A 25,244-nucleotide genomic window follows, 5' to 3' on the forward strand; every position below is an offset into this window, starting at 1 on the left:
TTACCCGCTCGCGATTACAAATCTGGTCTCCCTTCTCTTAGAAATCTCGTCTTCCTCCTCTTAGCTTCCTGGGAGCTGCTTTGCTTCGGGTGCCTTTAGTCGTCTGAAAGAAAAAGCGAGGAGCTGTGCTGGAGAACGTTTTCTGTTATGTATCACTTTGCATTGATACTGTGATGGTTAAACGTTCCGAAAAAAGGTGAAAGAATAAATACTTGTTAGGGCTTGCTGCCACCGTCGCCGTCTGGCTGCGGTGTACGTCCTTGGGTCAAGGGGAGCAGGAGCTCGCGAACGGAGCTCTCGGAAGATGCGCGGGCGCGGATGGCCGAAGGAGCTCCCGTTCGCTTCTCCCTCCGCCGGTTCTGAAGTGGCCCTGCAACGCTACTTTTGCCACGCGCCTTCTAATGCTGAAAAACTAAACGAGAAAGTCTGGATCCCGCGCTTACGGCGCCGAGCCCGAGAGCTTGCGGCCCTCGGCGCTCTCCCCGGGAGCCTGAAGGTCGCTGTGCCTTTTGGTTCCGGCGGCCGGCCTGACCTCGGCGAGCGAAGCCTGAAGGAAAGCGTCTCGCGGTGCGGCGCCGCCCCTCCCCTCTTTCATTCCGCGCGTTGTTCTGAGCGGGACGCGAGCTCTCGCGCTGAGGTGCGAAGGAGGGGATGTGAGAACGCCGGGCTGAGATCGCTGGCCGCGTTTCCCGGCCCTGACCTGCGGCCGTCCGCCTCAACGCGACGCTGGCGTCGGCAGGCTCTGCTGAAAGCTGCTGGAACCTTGCACCCGGGCCGGGCCGGTACGGCCTGATCGGGGGCTATTCGTTACTGCCGCGTTTCTCGGCCGACCTCAACCCTCGTTCCGATGGGAGGGAAAACCCTCAACGTTAACTGATAGCGACAGCAGCAACGCTATTCTTCTGAGCGCGGCTCGGCTGATGCCTGCCGAGAGATGCGACCAAAACTTTCCCCTGTTACTAAAGCACAGCTGCAGAAGCTCTCTTAGGAGGCTGGAATGTCAGCTGCCGTTGGGAAAACCGCTGGTTTCTCTGGGAAAGCTCAATTTTTTACCGCCGAATACGAATCGCAGCGCCTCTCTAAGCCTGCGTTAAAGTTGGCTTTCTTCTATTTGAAGACCGAAAAAGCTGACGATCCAAATGTTGTCGGCGCTGAAATACCCTGCGCGGTTCGGAGCTCGCCCTAATCTAGCCTGCAATTAACTTCGTTAGGATCTTTGCCGCCCTCCTCGGAAATGGATGGAACCGTAATTCACAACGGACGCTCGCCTGCGGTTGCTGGAGGCCGCCGGAATGATTGACGGCCCGGAAAGAAGGGAGGATTTGGGCCGGGGCTTCGCACCGGCCGTCGCCGCCTGCCGTTTGTCGCTGCAAAACCTGACGCGAAGCGCTCCTTTCTACCCCCGCGTCTCCAACGCCTTGCGGGGCGGGCGGAACCGCCGGCCGACGAGCGAACGCCCCCGTGAGAGAAGAACTCATAACAGAATCCGGAGAAACTACAATGAGACAGCCTTAAATTAACTCCCCTTACCTAGACGCCTCGCCTTCGTCCAGAGCGAAGGGCGAGGATGTCGATGGCTGCGCGGCTGGCCGATAGAAGCGCCGGCACCGGGGAGCGGAGCTGTTTTCGGCCTGACCGAAAAATGAGTTTGAGCGGTGAAAACGCAAAGCCATCTCTCCTGCGGCGCTATCTTTACAGGAGGAAATTCTCCTCTTGTAAGTTCAGGCTCCTTGCCCTTTTCTCCGCTTCCCGCCTCCGAGACGGAGGAGAACGCTAAAGCCGGAACCTCGCGCTTCCGCTCAGGCTCTGTGTCTACCGGCAGCTGAGACGATCGTCGGCACTGAGCGGACTGCGTTGCCCACGGTGTTCCTTAACAAAAGAACCGACTGTTTCCGTTCCGTGAAAGCAACCTACCGGAAAGGAAGTCTAAGCGACAAGCGGCAAGCCTGTCGGATGCGGGACCGCCCAAGTAAATAAAGAGGAACAAGGGGTTGCGCGAAGCCGGAGCCCCTCCCGGCCTCGCGCTGCGGCGTTCCCCGCGAAGAATTCTCCGCGAAGTCCTTCCGAGGCTCGGGTCGGCCCGGGGAAACTCGGGACGAAAGCGATTTCCCTGCTTTATCTTGCTCGCGGATCTCACGGACAACGACCCGAAGCGCCGAAACAAAACAAAACCTCTCCGCTACAAAGTTCGGAAACCCGCTGACGTTCACACCTCGTCGATACGCGACGCTGACAAACACCTACGCTTGGCCCGCGGCACCGGCCGCTGAAAGAAAGGAACCCCGCGCGAGATCGGGGCAAAAGCCGAGCCGAGAAATGACGTTTCAGCTCGTTCCGAACCGCGGCGCGTGATGCCGCGCTCCGTCCGGATAACTCTCTCGATCGCTGCAGCCGCACAAGCCTAGCGAACTACGTGGCCTGAGCCAAAGCCTGACCTCTCCCGCTTCCGCAGAGTCGCAGAACGGCCCGGGTTGAAAAGGACCGCGACGAGCGTCCGGTTTCGACCCCCCTGCTGCGTGCGGGGCCGCCCGCCGCCGGACCGGGCTGCCGAGAGCCGCGTCCCGCCTGGCCTCGAGCGACCGCTTTCCCTGCTTCTTCTCTTAAGACGCAGCCCTTCGGCTCCCCTCGGCTTAGCTGCCGGCAGCTCCCGGCCGGCCGGACCGAAGTCCGCTCTGACGGAGGAGCTGTTTACACACGGAGCTCGAAAGGGCTCCTGCCTCTCCCGGGGACGCGTGACCGCGGGCACGCTGCCGCGCCGCCGAGGCCGCGGGGTTTTCTGAAGGACGATCGAGTCCTGCTAACTTAGAGCAAGGACAAAGGCAAGGCTAGCGAAGGACTGTTTGCACCTAACTGCGTAAACCCGCTTCGTCGGACAAGGTCGGGCTAAAACTACTTCCGTGCTGATAGGGGTCCCTCGAACTGAAGAATCGTCTGTCTCGTCTGGCATTTCCCGGGCCGCCACGGCCCGTGTGCGGTTCGGTTCTAACGTTAAAAGTCGCGGCCCGCCACCAAAACCAGACCGAACGGCATTTTTAGCTTCTCCTACCTTCTTTTGCCTCGTCTGCCGGCTGCGACGCGCGCTCAGTTTTCACGGAGACGCCAGGGGATGCCGACGGGGAACGCGGGTCGTACCTTGCGGGATGCGAGACGCGGATCTCGTGCGAGGCCGGCGGCGCGCTGAAGAAAAGGAACAGAAAGCAAACGGGTGGATTGCAGGCGTCTGTCAGCCCGGATCTCTCTCTCGGTGATACCGCGTTAGCCCGCCCCGGAATGCTGCCCGGCACGAATAGCGAGCGTATCGGCAAAGACTATTAGCGCGTCAGAATCGCAAAACAAACAAACAAACAAGAGAGTTAGGCAAAGCAGACCGTGAGAACAGAAGAGAACGAAGAGAAGGCTTACCCCTATCCCGGGCTCGCTCTCAAAACACCAGCGGAGGCGATCTGCGGGAGAGCTCCTTCCCCACCGGTCGCCAGCTCTTAAATAGGCCTAGCAGGGGGGCAGCCTGGCTCCACGCCTTCCGGGTGAATTGCCTTCACCTGCGCTCCTCCGGCTGACTCGCTGCTCGCCTCAGGTGATCAATCGGAGCTTCAGGCCGGGACGCGGCAGTTCCCGCACGGCAAGCGCGACCCTTCGTGAGAAATCGAGCCGACCGAAGCCGCCGCCGCGTCCCTGCGGGCGCCACCCCGCAGCACCCCGCAGCTTTCCTGCCGCGCTCAGCCCTTGGGAGCAGGCGGCGTTGCCACGCCGCCGTACGCAGCTGGATCTCGCCGCCCGGCGCCTACGAAGCTCGAGGTGGGGACAGAAGTTGTCACAACAACGGCGACTACAACTTCCCCGAGCTGTGACTGATGCCCGAACGAAGGCGGGTCGGGCTTCGGTCGGTCTGGTCGCGCGAAGCAAAATCACGCACTTTGTACCTATCAGCCATTCAGCAAAATACTTCAGGGTGCCTGTACGCAACATCGCTCCTGCTTGGTTCTTTGTACGCATGACACCAGCCTGCCCGAGTGCCTGTAGCTGCTGTCGCGCTGTAACGCAACGCGGAGCGCAGCGAGGACAGCCGAGTAGCAAAGCTCCGGGCTACAGCAGCTGAGGGCTCGGCTGACAGCCGAGGCTCACATGCAACGGCCGCAGGCACGGAAACAAAGGGAAAGAAGCTGCTTGCCTCCGGAAGGCCCCAGGTACGCAGGGCTCTCGAGGGAGACGCTCTCCCCTTCGCTGCCGGCCCTTAAATGAGGCCTGGGAAGGGGTGGATCCTGGCTCCGCTCCTTCCTGCCGCTCGGTACATCGCGTGCACCTGAGCTCCCCTGGCCCGGCCTTCCCGCCGGGCGCTCAATCGCCGGCGCGAGCTGCGACTTCTTAGCGTGTCTGCTGTGACTGCGTGTCAGATCGTAAGGGAACGCGAGGTTTGAGGCTTACAAGGAGCGACGGTCCTCGCCTTTCGTCTGCGGTGCGCTCACCTTCAGGCAGTGCCACGTCACTAAGGCAGACGGCTCCCCTGGGGGTGCGAAATGCTTCTCCTATTGTTCCCAGTTGTGGCCACGTCCCTACTTACCGTCCTCCCCCCTTCGCCCGCCGCCAGCTGGGTCTGAATTCCGTCAGACGGTTGACGGCAAGGCGGAAAGGATGCTGGGCACTTTCTCCTCCTGAAGCCTGCTGCATTTTGGGCTCGCCGGCGGTCGGAGTCCGTTTAACTGACAAAGCCGCTTCGAAGTCTCCTTCCACGGGGACAATTTCCCAGGTCGGTTTCTCCTTAGATGTTGCGCCGTCACCTTGGCTTTGACAGCCGAGCTCTGACTCTTCACAGCACGCGTGCGGTACACGTTAAGGCGTTTGGCTTCGCCCTCCTTGTCAGCACGCATAACTAAAGGCAGCATCTCACACGGGAGGCTGTGCGGCCTCACAGGACTCCGGGCTCCGCGGCTCTGCACCCCGATTTCTTTCGGCCCAGCTCTTGTTCTTGCAGGTGATTCTGGCAGCTGCGGCTGAGAACACAAAGATGTGTTACTGCAAAAAGCAGGAAGTCAGACAGAGAAGCACGGTGAGAGCATCGCATTCCCAGGGAGGAAAGGGACGGGAAGAACGCTTTCTCCGAGGGGACGATTCCAACAGTCCCCACACCCAAGTTCGTAACCCCCTGTGAAACAGGTAGCGCCGTTTGGACTTGACTTTCCTTCCGACACCAGTTTCAGAGGAGGTAACGAGACGTATGAGCCGACACGGGGCTCTGCTTTGGGCGCTCTTTTGGGCGCTCTTTTGGGCGCTCCCTTCGTTCTCCGCTTGAAAAGGAACATACGAACGACCTCCGGAGTCAGTAGAAAAGCTCAGAAACGTTTATTTTGGCACAGTTGAAAAAACACACAAATACATCAAATGTCCAGGTTTGTTCAAGCCCGTTCTACATATTGTATCCGGTGTTACGGTGGAGGGAGACCGAAACCAAAACACATTCTCTCCTTACACTCACAGTGCCAATGAATAAAGAACCGTTTGGATCAGGACTCCGCTGCGTCGGAGAGCAATTGCAAAAGGTGAAGAGATCCTGACGCGAACGGACAGGAACGGGCGCTCACTGCACTTGAAGAGCGTGCTGGGGAGAAGCAGCAGAAAGGAGGAGAGATGCTGTGCTTGAGGAAGGACTTGACGGCGCAGAGGTTGGACGCAACCGAAGTCACAGTGCGCACTTGAGGATCAGCCAACGCTGCGACACGAACCGTCCCTCAATAATTAACGTGCAAAAACAATACCTCTTGCAACTAAGCAACTCTGCTTAGTTGCTCTATCACTGACAGGCTCGCCAGCAGAAGCTCCCTGCTTTCAAAAGGCGCCTTTTCTTGGCGTTACGGTATTTGCATAGTTACTCCTTCTCCTCAAAAGGTTAAGAAAATATTCAGCAACTGAGCTCAGGGAAAAACCTATAACCTCCCAAAGATTTCTGTGTGGGGGAAAAAGAAATAAAAGTCACGGCGGCACAAACATGAAAAAACCATGGAAATCGCAGCCAAATCCGCCACTTCCTGAACAGGGAAGGTAAGAACTGTAAGCGCATTTCGGATTGAAAGCATCGTCTGCTGTCCTTAGTTTTGTCTGCCAGAACAAAAGCTTTTTACACCCTTTTGACAGAAAGAAGATCTGCTGTTTCTACGCCAGCAACTCCAGGGTGGCGGGGGCTTGTTTTTGGGTTTTGCTTTTCCCCTCGCTCGGGGGCAGGCTGCTCCTTTGAGGGTTTTTCTTGATCCCCAGCCTTTGCCCTCGCTTGTTCGGATGCTAGAGGACATCTCGTTTGCCTCGTAAGGAGAGAGATGCGAGGACACGCAGCTGCACCGAAACTGGCATAACAAGAGGCCTATTCAGTAAGATATCCCTGCCCAGCTCTGTGCCTACCGCTCTGGATAAGCTTTTATCCTCCGAGAGAAGGAATCCGGATAAAAAGGTCTGCGCTCTCCATACGGGTATGGCATCAGCTCGTGACACTTACGTCCCCGTTTTTGGAAGAGAACTGACTGTTCCAGTTCCCGACCGTTATGTTCATGGCAGTGGCTGACGGTAAAAAGCTTCACAGTAATTTATTTTAGGAGCACAGACCCGTAACCGAGCTCCAGCTAAACTAAGACAGGCTATAGCAACGCAGGTAGGTGGGAACGCACAGGCTGCTTAGAGAGCATTGCACCTACGGTGACAGCGACGCTTCCGCCCGTTTAGCAACCTCAAGTCTTCCGGTCATTTCCCTGTCACCCGCTCTCACGCCCCTGCCGTTGTGCCCACCGTGCCGATCCCGACGTTCACGTGGCAACGGTCAGCCGTGCCAGGAACCGATTTGATGCAAGCTAGCCTAGCCTGACCAAGGAAGATTTGACAGCTACAGCTGCTTCACTTTCCGGAGCGGCTGCTCCTCTGACATCAGATGGGCAAAAGCGGGCACCGGAGGTGCTGTTTCGGCTGGTGCTTTCAACAAGGATTCTGCCCTAAGGTGCTGGCCTGCACAAGTCAGGCGCCTTAAGGAAAGGCTTGAGAAAAGAAACCGCTTATTGCATCCATGGCAATTCACCTGACCTCTCAAGTTCACCTTGGCACTCACTGGCACGTCTAACGGGTGCAAAGATCCCCTGCAGGGAATTCGGTTTCTTTTCACCTGCTGTGTACAAGGAAGATACTAGAGGCTGTCTCTGCGGGACAGGCGTAGCGGCCTACCAACTACAAAGCCGGAGCGAACGGTTCTTCGCCCAAGGACTGAGCTGAAGCTCGCTGAGAAGCTGCCGAAGCGCACGAAGCCGTTGGGATCCGACCCCTACCAGCCAGCTGTCAAAAGCACCAACAGTATTTGAACGGTGGGCCTGTAAGTAGAGTTAAAAGCCAGGGTCAGCTACTTCCGAAGCGGAAGGGGACGTTTCAGGAGGTGTTTTTGCCTTCGTTCGTTTTTTAATATCACAATTTCAGTATTGTTACATTGTCCTAGAACATTAAAGCAGCGGCACTGAGTGTTTGCTGTTACAAACGGGCCCTTCAAACAACCCCGCGTCCTCGGCTTCCCCCAGTTCCGCTCCGGGGCCACAGAACGTATCGCGACACAGGAAGAACTTGCCGAAACTGAAAGCGTAACAAAGACAGGCAGATACCGTCAAGGTGAAACGCGGCCTCTGTGGGAGACAAAGGAAACCACAGAGCTGGAATAGCGCATTTCGAGATGACGGCAGCAGTTCACAGAACTGGACGCGGCCCTGCCCTCAGCGTCTTTACGCGAGCTCATCTTCCCCGGTCGCTTTTGGCACAAACTCTTTGGACGCAGTAATTTGGCTCCCGTTTCGGTCAGCCGCTCGCTGCCTGGCACTTCAGTGGATTCGGAAAAAGTTTCTTCAACGCTGCGTCCAGTTACAGAGTCCTCGGGCGGGAGCGAAGGCTAAACATTGCTGACCCTGGTTTCGGAAGATGAGATCATAGCAGCGGATGCAGATGTCACTAGTGACCGTTCTCGTCGGACGTATCGCGGCTTCCGAACTGAAACGGTGGGCACAGAAACATCATCATTAGCACCTGCTGCAGAAGCGTGCCTTTGTCATTCATTCGTAGCGACACGCGCCCCCCAGCGACCCCCGGGCTGCCAAACTCATTCGGCCCTTTCAATAAGCCAGAAAACCCCGCGCCCCTGCGCAGAGCTGAGAAAAAAAGGCCACACATACGGTACGCGTGTCCTATTGCCCTATTTAATATGTTTGGTGACAGTCATGTGCAGATACTTCAAGCCTTATTAGGGTCTCGCTGATCGCATAAGAACAGCATGTACCGTTTCCCACAAGTAGCACAAATTTGGATGTCCACCAAAAAGCAAGTTCGGATTCCAAAGATTTGGTCTAAACAGTGCGAATCTCAAACAGCCATGTTTATAGGCTGAAACGTGGAAGAACTGCGGAGAAAACTGAGATGCCAACTGCATTTCTGATCGATTTTCGCGCCAATTAAAATCCCACCTTGACAAAACAGCCAACGTACAAACAACCCGCTCGCCACACGCACGCCAAACGCTACGTCCCAAACAGTCCGTGTCACTGGTTTCAAGAACCTGATGTGCTTCAGATCAGCGAGCCTGAAAATCAGCCAGCCTGCCACCGGAAAGAAGATTCCAGTCCTGAAACCGGGCTCCAGACTGCGCTGTTCTTCAAAACCCATTTCTCCCACCTCCTTTCCTCTCCATGAGAATAAAAATAGATCTTTGATTTCTCTGCAGCACAGCGCTGCATCAATACCGTGTGGCGGCGTTAATTACAGCAATAAATCCCACCCAAAAGGGCTTGTGGACATCAGATTTCTGCGCTCTGGACAGATTCCACAGTTCTACACTAGGCCTAAAAGAAATTGTTTTCACTTGCTGAGTCTTCTTAGCGTAACTGCTTTGAGACGTTGCTTCCCAGCAATGAAACGCGCAAGAGGGAGGCTAACAGGCAACATTTGGTTTGTAGCAGCGTGCCCCAGAGAACGGTCTCTCACCTGAAGTAGCTGGGGGAGGTATCATGGATGCCTGCGTAACAGGAGAAGAACAACTGTGTCAAAGAAAGCACCTTGTTGCTTCGGTCCGATTAAAACAAACACAGGAACCTTGCGGGGTTCCAATTCTGTTTACTGCGAGCGCCGTCTCAGAGAAAGCAACTCGTGATCCACGCGGCCAGTATTCAGCTGTCACATTTTTTCTAGCTCCGAGACCCCAAACCCTTTCGTTTTGTCTTGTTTCTCGTACCAGATCGAGCGGCTCGCACATGACTGGTTACTGCTTACTTGATGTTTTAGGCATGCTTACTCTCAGTGGAAAAACAAATCTTACTTACTGTTTCACCAGGCTGGAGAACGGACGCTGAAAGAGAGAGAAACCATCATTAATCTAGACCTGCTAGTGGTTTTGTGTTAAATACATGCGTGCAACAGAATAGTTCCGCCGATAAAAATTTCTGGGGTCACAAAGACCCCCGCAACAGATTAGAACACCAGCAGACCACCCGCGAGGAGGACGTATTGCAGCACTCTTTCCGAGGTTAAAGGGTGGCAAAGGTTTCCAAGAACGGCTCATCGTCCTCTCTAAGAAGGCAGCCCCGGCAGCATCTCTTTATGCTACAGAAGCTCCAACAGCAGAACAGCACCTTCAGCCGGCTACCAGAAGAGCCCGGCACAGCGACACGCCGTTAACTCGCCACGGCTACGTGTGACATTCTTAGCCAAATCACTGAACCCGTTGCTCCGGTCGCCCCTCTCTTTTGTCCTCTTTCGAAAAGTAAGAGGAAGCCTACTCGCTCAGTTGACCTAAACCACAAACCGGCTTTCTGCTCAACAGAAGGAGCTCTAACACAGCAAATGCAGAGCTGGGGTTTGTCGGGAGGAAGATTCAAAGGGTTTGTGCCAAACAGGCAAGACGGAGGCGGCCCTTTTGAGTCCCAGCAGATCCTGCAGTCGGAGGGCAAACAGGTGACTGAGAAGCACCATAACAAGAAACCTCTCACACCGTTCCCTTTCTCCTGCTGCTGACACATCCTCGGTAAACAGGATACCTTCAGCCCTACAGCTCAAGAACAAACAACTGCTTTTTGCGCGGCTTGAAGCACCTGACACTGCGCATACTGAAATATACACGCCGTGCTAAAATGCTCTGTGGGCAAAAAGTCCCCACTGGACGCCTAACATCCAGTGACAGCTCACGCCTGGTACAACACCGAGTCCTTGCACGCTACCGAAAGCAACAGCCAGGTCCGTGAGACACTGTGTCATGTGCACCTAAGCACGCTCAGACTGACGAGCTGCGAGCAAACGCCCTCTGCTCTGCGCTGAAAAACACCATGCTGTAAGCACACGGCGGGGAAAAGTTGTTATTCTGCATTGTCTCGGAGGAGCAAACCTTTTGAGATGTTTCTTGAGACAATTACTTCGAAGCATTTGTTACCTTTGTTCCTTCTGTAGAAAACATTAGGAAGCTTATTGGCACGCTTGAGGTAGAAGAAAGAAGCGACAGACAGAATCAGGAATAAGCTGATGAAAAACGTCCCTAAGATGAGAGAAGCTGCCACTTCCGGACCCCCTGTAAAACACAAAGACAACACCAAAACAACTGCTCGGAGGAAAGCCCAATATCCGCTACAAATCTCTTCTAGCAGAAGGGTGAAACGAAGATGGGGCAAGACGAAAGAAGCATTCCGTGAGATACAGTTACCGCAGAATTCAGCTCTGAGGCTTACAAAAGATTCCCCATGAAAGCTAGGCAGAACAAGTAAAAGGAGCTGCCCCCTTGGGAATTCTATCTGTCTTCCAGGGGGAAAAAAAAAGTACGACTGGCTCCAAAAGCCACGTTTTGAAGGGCTTCGTATACAGCAAGGAGTTGTGAGGCCTACATCCCATCATTACTCTCAACTACTCACCTACGTTCTGTATGAAGGGAGTTACAGTGCTTATATTCATCTGGAAATTCATCCCTCTGATACCAGCTGTAATTAAAAAAAAAAAAAAGCTGCTCAATTGAAATCTGACGATGCCTTCGTTGAAAAACTTTGGGAGAAGGTATTTATCAGCACTTACGTGAAATTATACAAGAATCCCAGTTTCCCCAGTAAGCAACTCAGTTTTAAAAGCATTCTTACCACCACCTTGAGGAACTCCCCGAAAGGAAGCAAAAACCATTCGCCAGCGCATTTCTCATACCTTAGATCAAGTTTCTTACCTCCTTCACTACAATATTCGCAAGGGATGGGATGAATCTCACCTCTCAAAAGCCACAGGCACAAAACGAATCTGTCCTTCACAGAACAGATTGTCAGGAGCTCGAGCAGTGCCTGAGCTCTTTTGTCCCCTGGAAAAGCCCCCAGCGAGTGTCTTTTTGGACAGGAGAGACTAAAGCAAGCACAACACTCAGTATCAAACAAGCACAGTCGATACGGGTCCTAGCCTGTAGGATTAATCATTTTCACGTTTCAAACTTAGTTTTAAGATCTTACATCGGGCCAAATTATCTTTTTTCTTCCTCTAAGCCCGTTGCGTTTGGTTTGACAAATTAGGTACTCCAGTACAACATTTGGCACTCTTTTCCCTTCCGGGTTCTGGAACGGTTCCACAGCACCGCATAGTTTCTGTCTGCTGAATTCCTAAGCTTCTGCAGCTTTTACTGCGTGTTCCAAACCCCCGAGGTACGTCAGGGCTTCGGAAAAGGATGAAGTTTTACAAATGGCGCAAGAGACTTGGCAACACCTGATGGCTTCTTGAACGGTCTTCGTCGGACCGCATAAGCAAGGAGAAATCTTGTTAGCTAGAATAGCAGTATGACAGATGACTCACCGGTTCTGCAGTCGGTCAGATTGTAAACGGTAGCAACAGGAAGAGTTTCATTTTTGCACTTAATGCAGCTGCTACTCCCATCCTCGTTCCATCGTCTGTAACAACCTGCAGAAGAATGAGACGTACAGCGATGTGAAAACAACACAAACAGCACCAGAGACGTTTCCTGGTCTTCGGAAAGGGGCAGGGGTAACAAATCCCACGCGCCACGCAGCCTGCATTTCAGAGCACTTCTTCCAGACAAGACACAACCTCTTAGGGAGCAAAAAAGAGAAAGTGACTTTCCAGAACAGCCCCAAGAAGGAAATTTAAACGTAGCTCAATTCACCGCCTCATTAGCTTGAAGACAAAAGGGATCCATCTGACAACCTGCGAGTACCTTCCACGATACCGAAACCGCAGCATCGTTCGGCCATTTCTTTTTAGAGGTCGTGCACTGCTACAACTGAACTTAATGCCACTGTTGCATGGAGCACAGAAAACAGAGACGGGCAGGGGCAAAGATGCTAAGGACCCGGCTGTGCTTGGATGAAAGAAGATGCTGGAGTTTCCATAGTCAGTGACAAGCTCAAGGTACGAGTGCTGCCGCGATCTAGCCCTCCTCCGTGCCTCGGTGATCTCAGGTACTGCACTAACTGTTTCACTTTCAGAAGAAGCCCAGCCTGTTTCAACTCTCCCGCAGCAGATGGTGAGTGTTTTATGTCCGTCACCCCGCCACGCGGGCTGGAAACTGATTAAACTTGCATCTTCTACGACTGCAGTGTTCCAGCCTCTCAATTTATGTTTAAACACACGTCCTGCTATCTCTTTCGGAAGAGGAACAAAAACATACGTGAAAAAATTTAGGGCGCATCTTCAATAACAACTTCATTTCATAAAATGAAGCTGCGGCGGTTTCACTTGAGGCTCAGACTCAAGACGGGAAGATTAGAAAAATATTCCTCCTGGATCACGTTACAGGCTACATTGTAAAGCAAAAAACTTACTAGGCTGGCTAAAATCCAGCTCTCCAGAGCCTTGAGCCAAACTGGTATCAATTATCCCATAAAGCAAACCATTAGTACGGAGCTGATTTGAAAACAGCTTTGCTACTACCGTTTCCTTAGAGGGAAACAGCACATTTGATGCCCACAGCAATAAATTACATCTGACGTTTAATCTAAATACAAACGGACCCAACGTAAGGGCAAAGCCTTTCCGTAGTAATAGGAAGGAAACATCAAAGGCTTCATCTGACACCAAAGATTTCGGTAGGTTATCAGTTGACAGGAAGACTTCAGAGATTGCAATCCCATAGCTTGGAGACCATGCTCATACCACGTCTAAAATCATTTAGGAGCAGAACTGAAGGCAGCAGTGAAGCAACGGTTTAAGAACCTAACGAGGCAGTGAAATTGGATAGGCTTGTAGAGCTTTAACAACCATCTGAACAGCCCAGAAAGGCACCCCCATTTTGAAATCACCAATTGTCTCGTTGCTGTGGGCTCTGAAGCCATTTGCTGTCTTTTACTCCGATTTTAAACACAGAGTGCGCAGTATTAATAAAAAAACAATACTCCGTTTAGGGAAAATCACCAACTGAAACGGGACGAGAAGAACGAGGCATTCTGTGCTAACGAGGCAACACCAAAACTGCTCTCGAACGTTACAACACACCGCAGCCTTTTTGCTTTTTATGCCCCTTTTATGGACCTCTAAGTATCCAAACTAGCTCTGGCATAATCCAATTGCATGCTGAATAAAAAAGAAAGCATAAAACCTTATAGTCGTCTATTCTACTTACCGTGCAAGGACATTTCGTGCTTCTTATGACTCATATCCTGTACACATAAGGAGAAAGTTCACCTCGTTGTTTATTCTCTTTCCGTTCCCCGCTAAATCGGACGCTGTATGTTCACTGTCAAAAATAATCTGGGATTTAATGAAGGAAAACCGCACTATACCTGGGCTGCACTGGTTGGCCACTGGACAGGAACTGTTTGACTCCAACATGTCCACGCAACATTCCGTTTCTGAAACCTACGAAAAAGAAAAATCATCGCAATGTATTTCCCCGCGGTTTTCAACTTTATACAAATACTGCAGTAAACATCCACAGGGAACACAGGGGAGCAAGCTTTTGCACGAAGAAGCCACTTCGAAGCCCTTTTTCTCAGGACGTAGCGCTTGTTACACAGCTCTCAAACCAGCCGTGAGGACATCAGCGTTGGTGGGAAGCAGCAGAACAAGAGAAATATTCACAGCGACTGCTGCCATCGTAGCTGATCACATGGCACTGCTACAACTGCCGGTAACACAAGTGTTGGAGATCCGCTTCTAGCCAGTTCCCAGATGGCAATAACCCAAAGTGAGTTGCCCTTGTGCTGAAAGCAGAGGGAACGAGGCTGCTAAAAGTTGAGACAACGGGACACATGTTGAGGGCCAGTTCTTAAGCCCCCTCGTCCCCCTTCGTTGACCTGAGACCCGCACAAAGTCCGAGCAGCCGTGCTGTGCCTCCGCTCCCTCGATCTTGAAGAGTTTGATACCGAAACCCTTCACCAACGTTCTTTAGGACGTCGCCAGCATCTGTAACTGCAACAGACCCACGGAAGAGAAACGCACCGTGTCAGCATTAGGCTGCCACTGCTGTTAGTAAAGCGGCAAAGGCGTTCGCGCACACGTGGGAAATCCCAAAAAGAACTCAAAATAGAGACACGCTGTTAGCAACACGGCTGGCAAAAACCAGTTTTCACTGAACGCCCGTATCGCAGCTGAAGATAACATCTACATACGGCAAAGCAATCAGCAGAGATGCAAAAGCTTCTTCCTTCAACATTTAGCATAAGAGTAACTTCACATATCCCGAAGGCAAGAAGAGCTTATTTTTTTCCCGTTGCTTTATCTAAAAGCCAATTTCAAAATGATTTACAAATTACAACAAGCTGTGACATAAGCTTAGAGATAGACGGCTGTTATCAGCTCCGCAGTTCTTTTGGCAGAACGTTGCTGACACTCTGTATAGGCTCGGGCACATCCACTCTCCGAGTCTGCGCAAGGAAAGTAAGTCCAGTGCCTCTTCAACTTGCGTGGATACATGCCCCTAAAGCACACAGCAAGGCCGATCGGTCTTAAGAAGAGGTGAAGTATTCTTGGTCAAAAGTAACTGGATCCGATCTGTATTCCCACATACACAGAACCCGGATGTACCTAACGTAGAACAGTCGGCGTTACGCTGCTAATGGGCAAAAATCCTTCAAATCCAGGGGTGGCGAAGATCAAAGCTGTCAGCGGAAACGTTCGGGACACGAAAGTGTAATTGGAAGGCTGACTTAAAACCGTCAGCGCATCACGAGGGAGGCGAAGAGCCAGAAAACCTGCAGATAACCTCCTGGAGACCAGTTTCCTACAAGGCACTGCCGGTAAAAATTCTCCCAAAAGCAGAATTTTGTGTCTGACCTTTTTCTGGGAAACAGAACTGGCTTCACAGCTCCACAGTCACTAGAAAACTCCTTGGTACCCGGAGTTTGGAGTTTCTGCAGTGGCACTACCTACCGTGCAGCTTGGAAAGCGTTGTCTCAATCGCGGAGGTGCTTTTTTCCTCCCAGTGCAAAGCTTTGCCGGTGGCATTCCTGTGAGCCTACGGGCACACGACTAGCATGAATTTAACAGGCGCTCACAGCCAATTCAACCCACTGTCAGTGCTTCGGTTAATGACCGCCGGCATCACTCATTTCTGTTTAATTACAAAGCCTGTTTAATTATAAACCACAACAGGAAGGGAAAAGACACCGTTTCTTCTCGGTTTGACAGTCCCCAGCATGACAAAAACGCAAAGTACCTACCGAACTTTCAGTAGATTTGCTGGCAACTTCTGCTACAAGCCTGGTTAAGAGAAGGATGTACGGCACCTCCATGCCCAGGAAAGACAACAGTCTAAATAAGAACGAGGAAATGGATTGTTAATGACAGAAGTTAGGCTTTCCCTTCGCTGAGGAACTTTGGCCAACACGCTCCTTTTATTCAAACACAAAGGCCTTGAAATTACACACGCCAAGGGGAACGACTTACCTTGGTGCAAGACAGAGATTTGAGACATTCAGAATTTTCCCTCCAGCTGCAGAAGGGCAGGCTCCTGGCTATGGCAGATCGTGGTTGCTAAGAAACAAGGAGCCTTATCAGTCTGCTCCAAACTGGGCCACGCAGAGACTGTTCCACACCCAGCATCTGAAAATCAACGTGATTGCAAGAGAACAGTTACTGCCTGGCACCACTGCTGATAAGCCTCCCCGCAGTCACAGGCTCCTCTGCCTGCAGCACTGGGCTGTGATGGATCCGTATCAGGGCAGAGAGCACACGCCACTCGAGAAGGCAACGCTGCAATTAATTTTTCCCATGACAGCGCGATCACGAAGCGTTACTGAAGTCTATCTGCTAATAAGCCTTATTTCTCAACTGCCTACAATCAGGCCTCCGTGAGCAGACTGTGCCATCGGCTGTCAGCCTTCCTCCCTCCCCCCCCCCTCCATCCTCCTCATCCGACTCCGCACAGCCTGAGCAAAGTCCACACTTCTTAGGTCGGATTGTCAGGCTGAACTGCTGCGCCCTACGTCACGCTCCATCCGCACTGCTCAGACCCTTCCTCTGCGGGTGCTACAGTGTCTGCCCGGTTTTTGCTCGATAGCGTGGGAAGCCACACCTCACAGCCAGCCTACCTGCAGCCCGGTGCCTTCAGAGTCTTTCCTGTTACAAATAAAACATGGGAGCAGACGAGCTCCTCTAGCTAGAGCGTAACACGAGGAAAGAAAGCCTTTGGCCGTAGGGAAAAGCTCTCCAGTGAGTCATTTCCCCAACTATTTTTGCTAAATAAAACTCCAGTGGATGAATTTCAAATTACTCTAAAAGACATTATCACAACCCTTGGCAAGCTGCTTCTCTGAAAACCAGAATCACTGAACGGTTCCTACGATTAACTTCCACTCTGCTTCTGGAAAAAAGCGTGTGCGCAGAACCCGCTGCCTCAAATTCACAGCAAAAACAGTTCAGCTTAGTGGGAGAACGTATGGCTACCCTCTGTTGTCAGCTAAAAGCTCCAAGACCAAGGGCTGACAATCCCAAAAACCACACTCCAGTGTTACTGCTACAAGTCATTTGTATGGCTAATGAGGATGTGGACAGAGCAGGAAGAGCTCGCACTGCCACCGATCCTTTTCCATTTGAGCATAACAAGGATGGAGATACAACTCCCAGAGCAGTGCCCCGAAGCACAGACGTTACCTTTCTAAGCAGTTCCAGTGGTGACAAGACACCTCACACCAACACCTGCCTTCACAAAAAAGGTGAATTCACCTCAGAGGATGAAAGGAGAAGCTTTCCGCAGCGCAGCACGTAGCTCTAGAAGCCAAGAACGCCGTGCTCACAGCTCCGTAGGGAACACTCTCTTCCTCAGCGCGTTTCAACTGAACAGAAGCTACTGGCGACCCAGCAGAGGTCTAACATCAAGGCAGGCTCGGGGACGTGCGTGCGGATGGACGTATTTTAAACGAGCACGCTCACAAAGCTTGCCTTACTGCCTCTCTTCAAAAATTAGACGTTGCTGCTTCTCTTCTGGGGAGGATCATCACAGTCCGTAAAGACATTTGTTGACGAATTTGTCACGCCTTTGGAAACTGCACGGATTTTTTGGTCAATACCTGATCTGTAAGCGCTAGAGAAATAGAGAGGAACGAGGCATTTGTTTAAACAAGTATATTCTTGTTACCTAGAAAAACACTTCACTTCAGGAACACCTTGTGCTAAACAAGAAAACATTTGGGAAACTGGCCACTGCTGAGAGCCTGATCCTCCTCTTCACAAAAGCTCGACACCGGCTGCATCTCCACTCCTCCAATAAATTAAGATGATAATCAACAACACTGTTGCATTTACGGGCAGTCACTCCCGGCCACTACCGAATGTAACAAACTGGAACATATGTCCCCCAGCTGTTCCAGCAGAACTAGGTCGCTGGATCTATTTGCTCTCAAATCATCAGCAACTTAATTTCTTTCATTACATTTCTGCGAGAGAGACACACGCTATTTGAACTTTATATGCACACCACTGAACCAGCTTTGGAGGCGTGAAAGCAGACGAGCAAAGTGCTTTCCAACTCCCAAACGCATCAGGCTTCCATTGACTCAATTTACGGTTCGCTCCGAGTTCCAGAACCACTTGTTCACATCCTGCTGGGCTCTTTTTCCGCCAGCGAAATATTAACGAACATCTGTCTGAAGGTGGAGGGGTGGAAATCAAGCCACGAAGGCGATACTGGATAGCTACTTGTTGGTTTAGGATGGCGCCCATCGACGGTGCTAAGCATCCTTATCCTTCACGTGTAATAATGTGAAAAAAAAGCACACAGCTTTTTCGAAGAACAAAGTAAGTGCAGGACTTCCAATCGAGACAGCGACGTTCAGCAGGGATTTGGACTGCTCGTTGGTCTTCACTTGCAAAACTGCAGAGCTAAGAACTCATTTTACTGCCTTCCAGCCACCAGTCAATCAGAACTGCTCCGTTAGCGACCTGCACAGCATTTTGTGCCACAACTTCATTCTTTTTAGAAAGGGAAAAACCCTACAGATTTTAAGACTTCCAGCACACGCTATGACTAACCGTGTCTCAGGATGAGGTAGCTGTGTATTTAAATTAAATGAGAGCTGGATCAGGATGTGACACCCACAGCAAAACAATTCACAAGCTCAAGGAAGACGTTTTACGTTTGGCAGCGTTTTCTCTTTGGAGTAAGGAGACAAAAAAAAGATAATGTCACGCACAAGCTGGAGCCCCAATTAGAATGTATTTATGCTTGAGACGCCGACGCAGTTAGGAGAATACAGACATTTTAATTAAAACTAGTATTTCACACCAGAACTCCACGTTTGAAAGAAATCTCAAGTTGCTGTCAGCTCAGATCTCAAGTGACACAACACGCATAAGCAGAACGCGACAACATTCACCGAGTAAATTCTTCCTCTCGCTGCCTTTATCAAAAAAAAGGCAAGCAACTCACGATAAATACTACGCACTTGAACGCTTTCCTCCCACTCCCGGAATCGAGCGCCCTTTAATTGAACTTTAAGTCTGCATTCTGCATGCACGCAGCTTTGCACCTCTCACCTCTGCTGCCCCGCCTGCTGCTGGAGCACTGCGTCAGGGTACTCCTTCAGCTACATGGAAAAAGCCTGCAGCAACACGCTGCTAAATTTCAGGTGGTTTTACAACTCGATCAACAGACGGGAGCGGAAAACAACATCACCCCCATTCCACCGCTTGTTACGCTCGGCCAGGACCTCGATTTGGCCGCAATCAAAGTGGTATCAGAGAGAAATTAAAAGGCAGACTCACGGAGCACAGCCCGCAGACTCCTGGGCTCCTCTCAGCAGCACTGCAGCTCCCCAGGGCCACGCTGGAGGCGGACGGTGTGCAGCTGACTGCTAATTTCCCATTGACACCGTCTCACAATGGATCTGAGCAGTAGAACAGCTGCCAGTTAGGGTTAGAAAATACCTCGTGGAAACGAGAGCTGAAGAGGGACTTGTTTTTCCAGCTCTCTTAGCATACACCTGCAAAGAGACCCACCACCCCTGCCCTCGTAAATGACTTCACAGCAATTAAACGCCACACGCCGCACGAGGCAGCGAGGCTCTCCGCTCCAGCCTCGGCTCCCTTACACCTCTACGAGCGCCCGGAGCACGCCGACACCGTTGTTTACGGCCGTTCGGCCAGCAGACAGGACCGCAGCCTGTTATTATAGCGGGCTTTACGGTCTCACCGCGAGAAGAAACGACGACCGGAGCGATTCGGCCCCGCGGCCCGCAGCACGCAGCGCACACAGGCAGGGCCGGGCCTGGGCCGCGCCCCGGGGCCTCTCCCCCCACACCTGCCCGAACAACGCGGCTCCTCCCGCGGGCTCCCCTCGCCCTCAGCCGCCGATCCCGCGCCCTCCCGCCCCAGAGGAACCCCGTCACCCCCCGCAGATCTCTCCCCACCTGAGGAAGCGTCCTCCGGCAGCACCGCCGGCAGGTTCCCGTTCGTACCCCCCGCCCTCAGGCGGCGCCCTGCCCGCTCCTTCCCGCGGCGCCCTGGGACTTGTAGTTCTCCCGTCTCTCGCCGGCCCTAGGGGTGCGGCGAACGCTCCGCCGCTCCGAACTACAGGTCCCAGCATGCACCGCGCCGCGCCCTACCTGAGCCCTCCTCCCCTCAGGTAAATCCCCTCCCTCAGCCCGCTGCCGCGGCGCCTTCGCCGGCGCCGCTCTGCTGCGCGCGGTGCCTCATGGGAAAGGGAGTCCCGCGCCTCCCGTCACGCCGAGGAAAGGGCGGGTTCCGGCACTACAACTCCCAGTGTGCACCGCGCGGGCGCCGCCATTTTGGGCGTTGCTGGGCGACGCGGACGCCCCAGGAGGAATGGCGGGGGAAGGGGACTGAGGCGCTGGGGGGGGAGTTGGTCACCGAGGGAGGAGTGCTGAAGGGCAGCGGCACGTCCACCTGAGCCTTCTGCTCTACGGGAGTTACTGTGACGAAACGACTGAATGAAGTATGTCTAGTCCCTGCTTGCTGCCATTGCACTCCTCCCAACTGACGTTTCTGCTCACGAGCACGTATTTCTCCGGCACGAATGAGGACACAAATGTGGCTCAGGCAGATTTCTGTACTGACTCTTCCAATCTGAGAGCAGGGAAAAAGTGGGAGATCGTGGAAACTTTCGCTGTTTGCGTGAGAAAATGTGAGCTACCGTGACAATTAACGACATCCAGACACACGATTCATAAATTCTTCTCAGACGCTGTCTCCTGTACCTCAATACCGCTTTTAATTCAACACAGTAGCAGTTCATTCAGTGCAGCAAGAATTATTTTAATCCAGTGTCGCTAGCGATTGCCTGGCTTTCAGCTGTCGGCTGAGGCAGCCACCAAGATTTCCCCTATTGGGCGAAGAAGCGAGCTGGCCCAGCTGCTTGAGGAAGGATGCTTTGGTAGCTTTGGTGATGGGGACGAGGGAAACTGCAGTCCTTGGAGCACGGTCTATTTCTCACTGACCAGCGACATTCCTCAGTGAACACTCTATCCTTAAGGAGGAGCTTGAAAAATGGAATCGTATGGAGCAGAACACAATCCGTGCCCATACTGACAAGTTTCCCCAGATCTGCGCTATTCTACCTCTAGTAAATTAAAGCACTGCTTCTTATGTGTACTCGATTCTATTCAGACTTCCCCAAATTAGTTGTAATCTTTAATCTCCTTCTCTGGAATGGCACTTTTCATCTGCTTGCCTCTGTCCCACATATCAGGGTTTCTCTTTACTAAGCAAGAAGCGCTCATTTCACAGCGATGGTTTTGAAGGTCTGGTTCTGATCAAAGCAGTAACAGGATGGCTTAAGCATTTTCTCTTTCACGTCAGCTTTACAGCGTAGAAGTCTACTGCTAGATTTGCATTAATATTAAGGACAAGCCTAAAAGCTTTCCGCCTTTAAGAAGAACATACGTGTTCTTTGTAAAAAATTGAACAGGACTCAAACAATTCGTACCAGATGGTAAACAATACTCCATTCCACAAATACATGTGCTCATCTGTACTTTTCCTGGAAGATTACCTGGCTGAGACACAGCAAGGCACTCAAGCAGAAGCTTATAGCTGCAGAGCGGATCTGACCTACATAACAGAAGTGGAAACATCAGTTGGCTTGTCGGGAGAATCACAGCCAGCAATTGACACGATTTCATGGTCTGCTGATCCAGTGGCAATATTTCTGTTAAGTGGGAAAACCGATATATATGGCAGCCCTTTGGGAGAGCTGTGTTACCAATGGTATCGGGTGGACCGGGCAGGTTTTACAGTTAGCACCCTGGGCATACCCAGCCGTTCTTGAAGCAAGAAGTACAAAAAGGACTCCCTTCTCATCGTCTGGGTCGTGGGAGGAAAGACCTTTTGAGAAACACCTCTCAGCCAAGCCAAGAGATGTCTCAGGCGTTGGCCGTTTGAACTAAAATACGTGGGGGTGTCTGCTGCCACGCGTGGTGCTCCTATCCAGCAAAAGACTTCGAGTGGGTAAATTGAAAGGGGGTTATTCCAGGGCAGTTTTCATGGGTAGCTTGAATTGAATGCGCTACCACCAAAACGACGTGTTCTACTGTTTCTTTTAGGGAGGGGTTTCAATACCACCAGAACAAACACGTGCATCGCTTCCCTTACCAGCTTTGTTTTAATTGTAAGTTCCCTTTCCACGTTTTTTCCCCTCGAGGCTCTGCTCTGGGATGGAAACTGAAATTGCTTTTTATGAAAGACCCTGAAAGTCCAGGCAGGAGATGGTGGGAATACAAGAAAAACTGTTCGGAGCAGAAGCTGTGGAGCAAGATAAACAGCAGGAGATGTTCCAGACTTCAGAACAGCAGAACAGATGGGCACGATGGCTCTTTGGTTTAGAGCAGGGGATAAGAGAAATGCTCCGCACACAGCCTGATGATGAACAAAAGACATTACAGATGCTGGGATGGTTCTTCTGGCCAAGCTTGCTACCGATTCTGATAGAAGAACTCACATCCAAATTCACCCCATATGATTTTCCTGCCTACGCTGTCTTAAAAGTACCTTAGATGTGCAATTGAAAAGAGAATTGGGATGATTTCTGACGTTTCTATTAGCTAAACCTTTCAATGCTCTGCAAATTGCATTTGTGCAATTGTAGATGTGGTTCTTCTCTCCCTAGGTGTTCGTCCTTTGTAATGTAACAAAGCCTTCCTATGCACGAAGTGGGAAGTGGAAAAACGTAAATATTCATCATTCTTAATGAACCATTTATTTCCGCACGCTTAGTGGAAGGTAAATTTACCAAATATGCATAGCTAAATGAATTAGTCCTAATAAGGTTTCAATCTTGCTCAATTTCTGGGGCTTAGTCAACATTTTCCATACATTTCTCGGCCGAGAGCAAGGGAGGGAGGGCAAAGAGGTGAGGAGGGAGAAACCAAAATGACTCCCGAGGCTGTTGGTGCGAGAACAAAGATCCAGCATCGACTGTATAAATAAACATGAGAGCATATGAAAGCGGTAATGATTCTCGTAATATACGGCTTTAATTACTACCACATTGAGAAGAAATCCTCAGCAATGGACTGACTTCTTCTCGGGCTTTATTAAAAAGTGAATTGCGTTCCGCAGTGCAGAGCTCGTATTCCTCAGCAATCCTCCCTTTTTGAACACACAGCGTCGTAAAAACACATCTACAAAAAAAAAGCAGAAAAAAGTCCTTCCAGTTGGTGAAGTGTGAGGTCACACGCACGTGGAAACTCATCTTTCCTTGTGCACCGCCGAATGAGATGCTGGGCAGCCCAGGCACATCTGAGCCCTTATCACAGCAGCACAACCTAAGAAGTGCTGGGGGAAATCCGCTCTCCTCACCTGGAGAGCTTCATTATCTGGGGGATGCGAGCGGCTGCGTTTCCCCCGGCCTGTGCGAGGGCACGGCTCAGTGCAATCCGCCTTTATCGGGGCCTTCTTCAGGTTTTCCGTTCGCAGAAGGATTGCTGAGCCACGGAATTATCAGCTCCCAGCTCAGTACTTACGGAGCGTGCAAGGAGAGCACCGAGCAAGCGTGGCTGCGGCGTTCATCGCCAGCGCCCAAAGCAAAGCCAAGCAAAGGATAAACCAAGAAACAACAAAAGCCCCGCTTCCTCAGCGTTCCAGAGACGGATTGTTTCTGAGAGAAGGAAAAAAAATAAGTTACAGCAAAGGAAGCAACAAGGAAACAGCTTTGCGCAACAGGATTTCCTGCCAGGACCTTTGGGTCACAGCCACTGGATGCCCCATCCAGTCCTGGGATGGTCCTGGGGCTCCCTGCTCGCTGACTGTGGGGTGTCTTGCCACTTATGGGGCTGTCCCTGGGGGCTCAGGTTGGCGATTTGGTAAATATCTTTCTCAGACTCAGGAAATTCACGGCATACTTCAAAAGGCACGCACGGATCTGCAGGAGGAGGAAGGAGCCTGGTGTGGTTTTTTATTGCTTTTATGAAAGTAAATAGCTGCCATAGTTTGGGGGACTGGCAGCGCATGACCCACAGCCTCACGTCTCCGTGTCTGGATCGCTCCATGAACGCCGAGGGCAATTTTCTCTTGGCTGCTCTCACAGCTGAAAGCTTAGCAGAACTCGCCTAGTAAAAGCTATTACCACTTTGTACAAAGCCTTGCTTTTGTGTTCCCTACAAATGCAACTTCAAGCTGTCATCTCGAATAACAGGGGAAATCCATTGGCTCCTTTAAAACTTATATTTTGATTTTAAAAGAGTCCAGCTTGTGGCAAGAAAGGCTCGCAGAGAACGACCAGCTCGCCAGGTCCAGCCGCACCACACACGTGCCAGCCTGTCAGGTAACACGTCCACGGGCACCTAAATTGTAATTCCAACTGTCCTTCTCCCAGCTTCTGCAATATCAATGGCATATCTCCATCTCACCAAGGAAAAAGCATGAAGAAAGAAGAAAAAGAAACCCTTGCTAGCATTGGGCTTGCCTATTTATACTGCAGTCCTCCCAAATTAACACCTACTCAGCGGGCAGGGCTCCAGCAGCACGCTGATCAGAGCTCTGATCTGGAGCGGGTTTAACTCTCTGCTTGCCTTATATGGAGCAGAAGATAGAACAACTTCTTTCCTTTTCCCTCCTTCACTTTTATTTAGCAGCTACTGCACGCCATTCCGTGCCTCCGGTTTTCTGGGTCCCGAAGCAATGTGTCATCCAACACGGAGGCATCCAAGGCCAGGTTGGATGGGATCCTGGGCGGCTTGATTTAGTGGTTGGCAAACCCGCCCGTGGCAGTGAGGTTGGAACTGGGTGATCTTTAAGGACCCCTCCAACCTAAGCTACCCTGTGATGCTATGATCCTTTCAGGGTCCAGAAGCAGTGTGCCATCGTTAACGGGTTGATGGCTGGACTGATGGGTGAATGGTCAGACTGGATGATCTCAGCGATCTTTTCCAACCTTAACGATTCTCTGATTCAATCCTCGAATGTAGCAGCGTTTAAACTGGATTTAGTTCACAGTAAAGACAAATGAACAAGGGAAAGAAACTAAAAAGGTCATACAGTAAAAAGAGGAACACCAGACCCAGTCAAAAGCATCAACAAGAAGATGGCGCATCGGCATAAAGCAACAAAAATTTAAGGAATTCATCTGCCTGCTTACAAAAACAGGTTCTAACCCTTCGGTCAATGAGCAGAATGCTTACCACGGTGTAATTGTCAGCATTCTGCATTCGGTGTATGAGCGACCTGGAATGCAAGCTCTAATCACAGCTGTGCCCAAAGTTCTTCTGTGCCCAAGGACATCAGATTCCCAGGTGGACCTCGGCACCTCCTGGACCTTCTGGACCTCGGCACCTCCTGGACCTCCTGTTGTGCCACTGTGCCTGATGTGCTCCTGGCACCCTGCTCCA

General features: G+C 51.6%; 1 protein-coding gene across 3 annotated transcripts; it reads right to left on the bottom strand.

Annotated features, from left to right (window-relative positions):
• Window positions 1-6,191: 6,191 nt before the first annotated feature.
• CUNH1orf159 (chromosome unknown C1orf159 homolog) lies at window positions 6,192-20,006 on the bottom strand. 3 transcript variants are annotated; one of them, XM_052691566.1, is made up of 11 exons: window positions 19,812-20,004; window positions 19,168-19,289; window positions 15,853-16,008; window positions 15,627-15,717; window positions 13,749-13,824; window positions 11,806-11,910; window positions 10,896-10,961; window positions 10,424-10,558; window positions 9,321-9,346; window positions 8,986-9,016; window positions 6,192-7,998 (listed from the first exon to the last, which is right to left on the bottom strand). In XM_052691566.1, exons 4-11 carry the CDS (start codon window positions 15,696-15,698, stop codon window positions 7,901-7,903), a joined length of 609 nt encoding a protein of 202 aa, XP_052547526.1. In that variant the 5' UTR covers window positions 15,699-15,717; window positions 15,853-16,008; window positions 19,168-19,289; window positions 19,812-20,004; the 3' UTR covers window positions 6,192-7,900. The 3 variants fall into 3 exon arrangements, 2 of the variants coding, with proteins under 2 accessions (XP_052547526.1, XP_052547525.1); XR_008208713.1 differs by lacking the exon at window positions 6,192-7,998 and adding an exon at window positions 13,589-13,625 and having other exon boundaries at window positions 8,252-9,346; window positions 19,812-20,006; XM_052691565.1 differs by lacking the exon at window positions 6,192-7,998 and adding an exon at window positions 18,940-19,004 and having other exon boundaries at window positions 8,252-9,346; window positions 19,812-20,002.
• Between the last annotated feature and the right edge of the window lie 5,238 nt (window positions 20,007-25,244).

This window comes from Tympanuchus pallidicinctus, unplaced genomic scaffold (assembly GCF_026119805.1).
Source record: "Tympanuchus pallidicinctus isolate F22 unplaced genomic scaffold, pur_lepc_1.0 scaffold29, whole genome shotgun sequence".
Taxonomy (NCBI): Eukaryota; Metazoa; Chordata; class Aves; order Galliformes; family Phasianidae; genus Tympanuchus; species Tympanuchus pallidicinctus.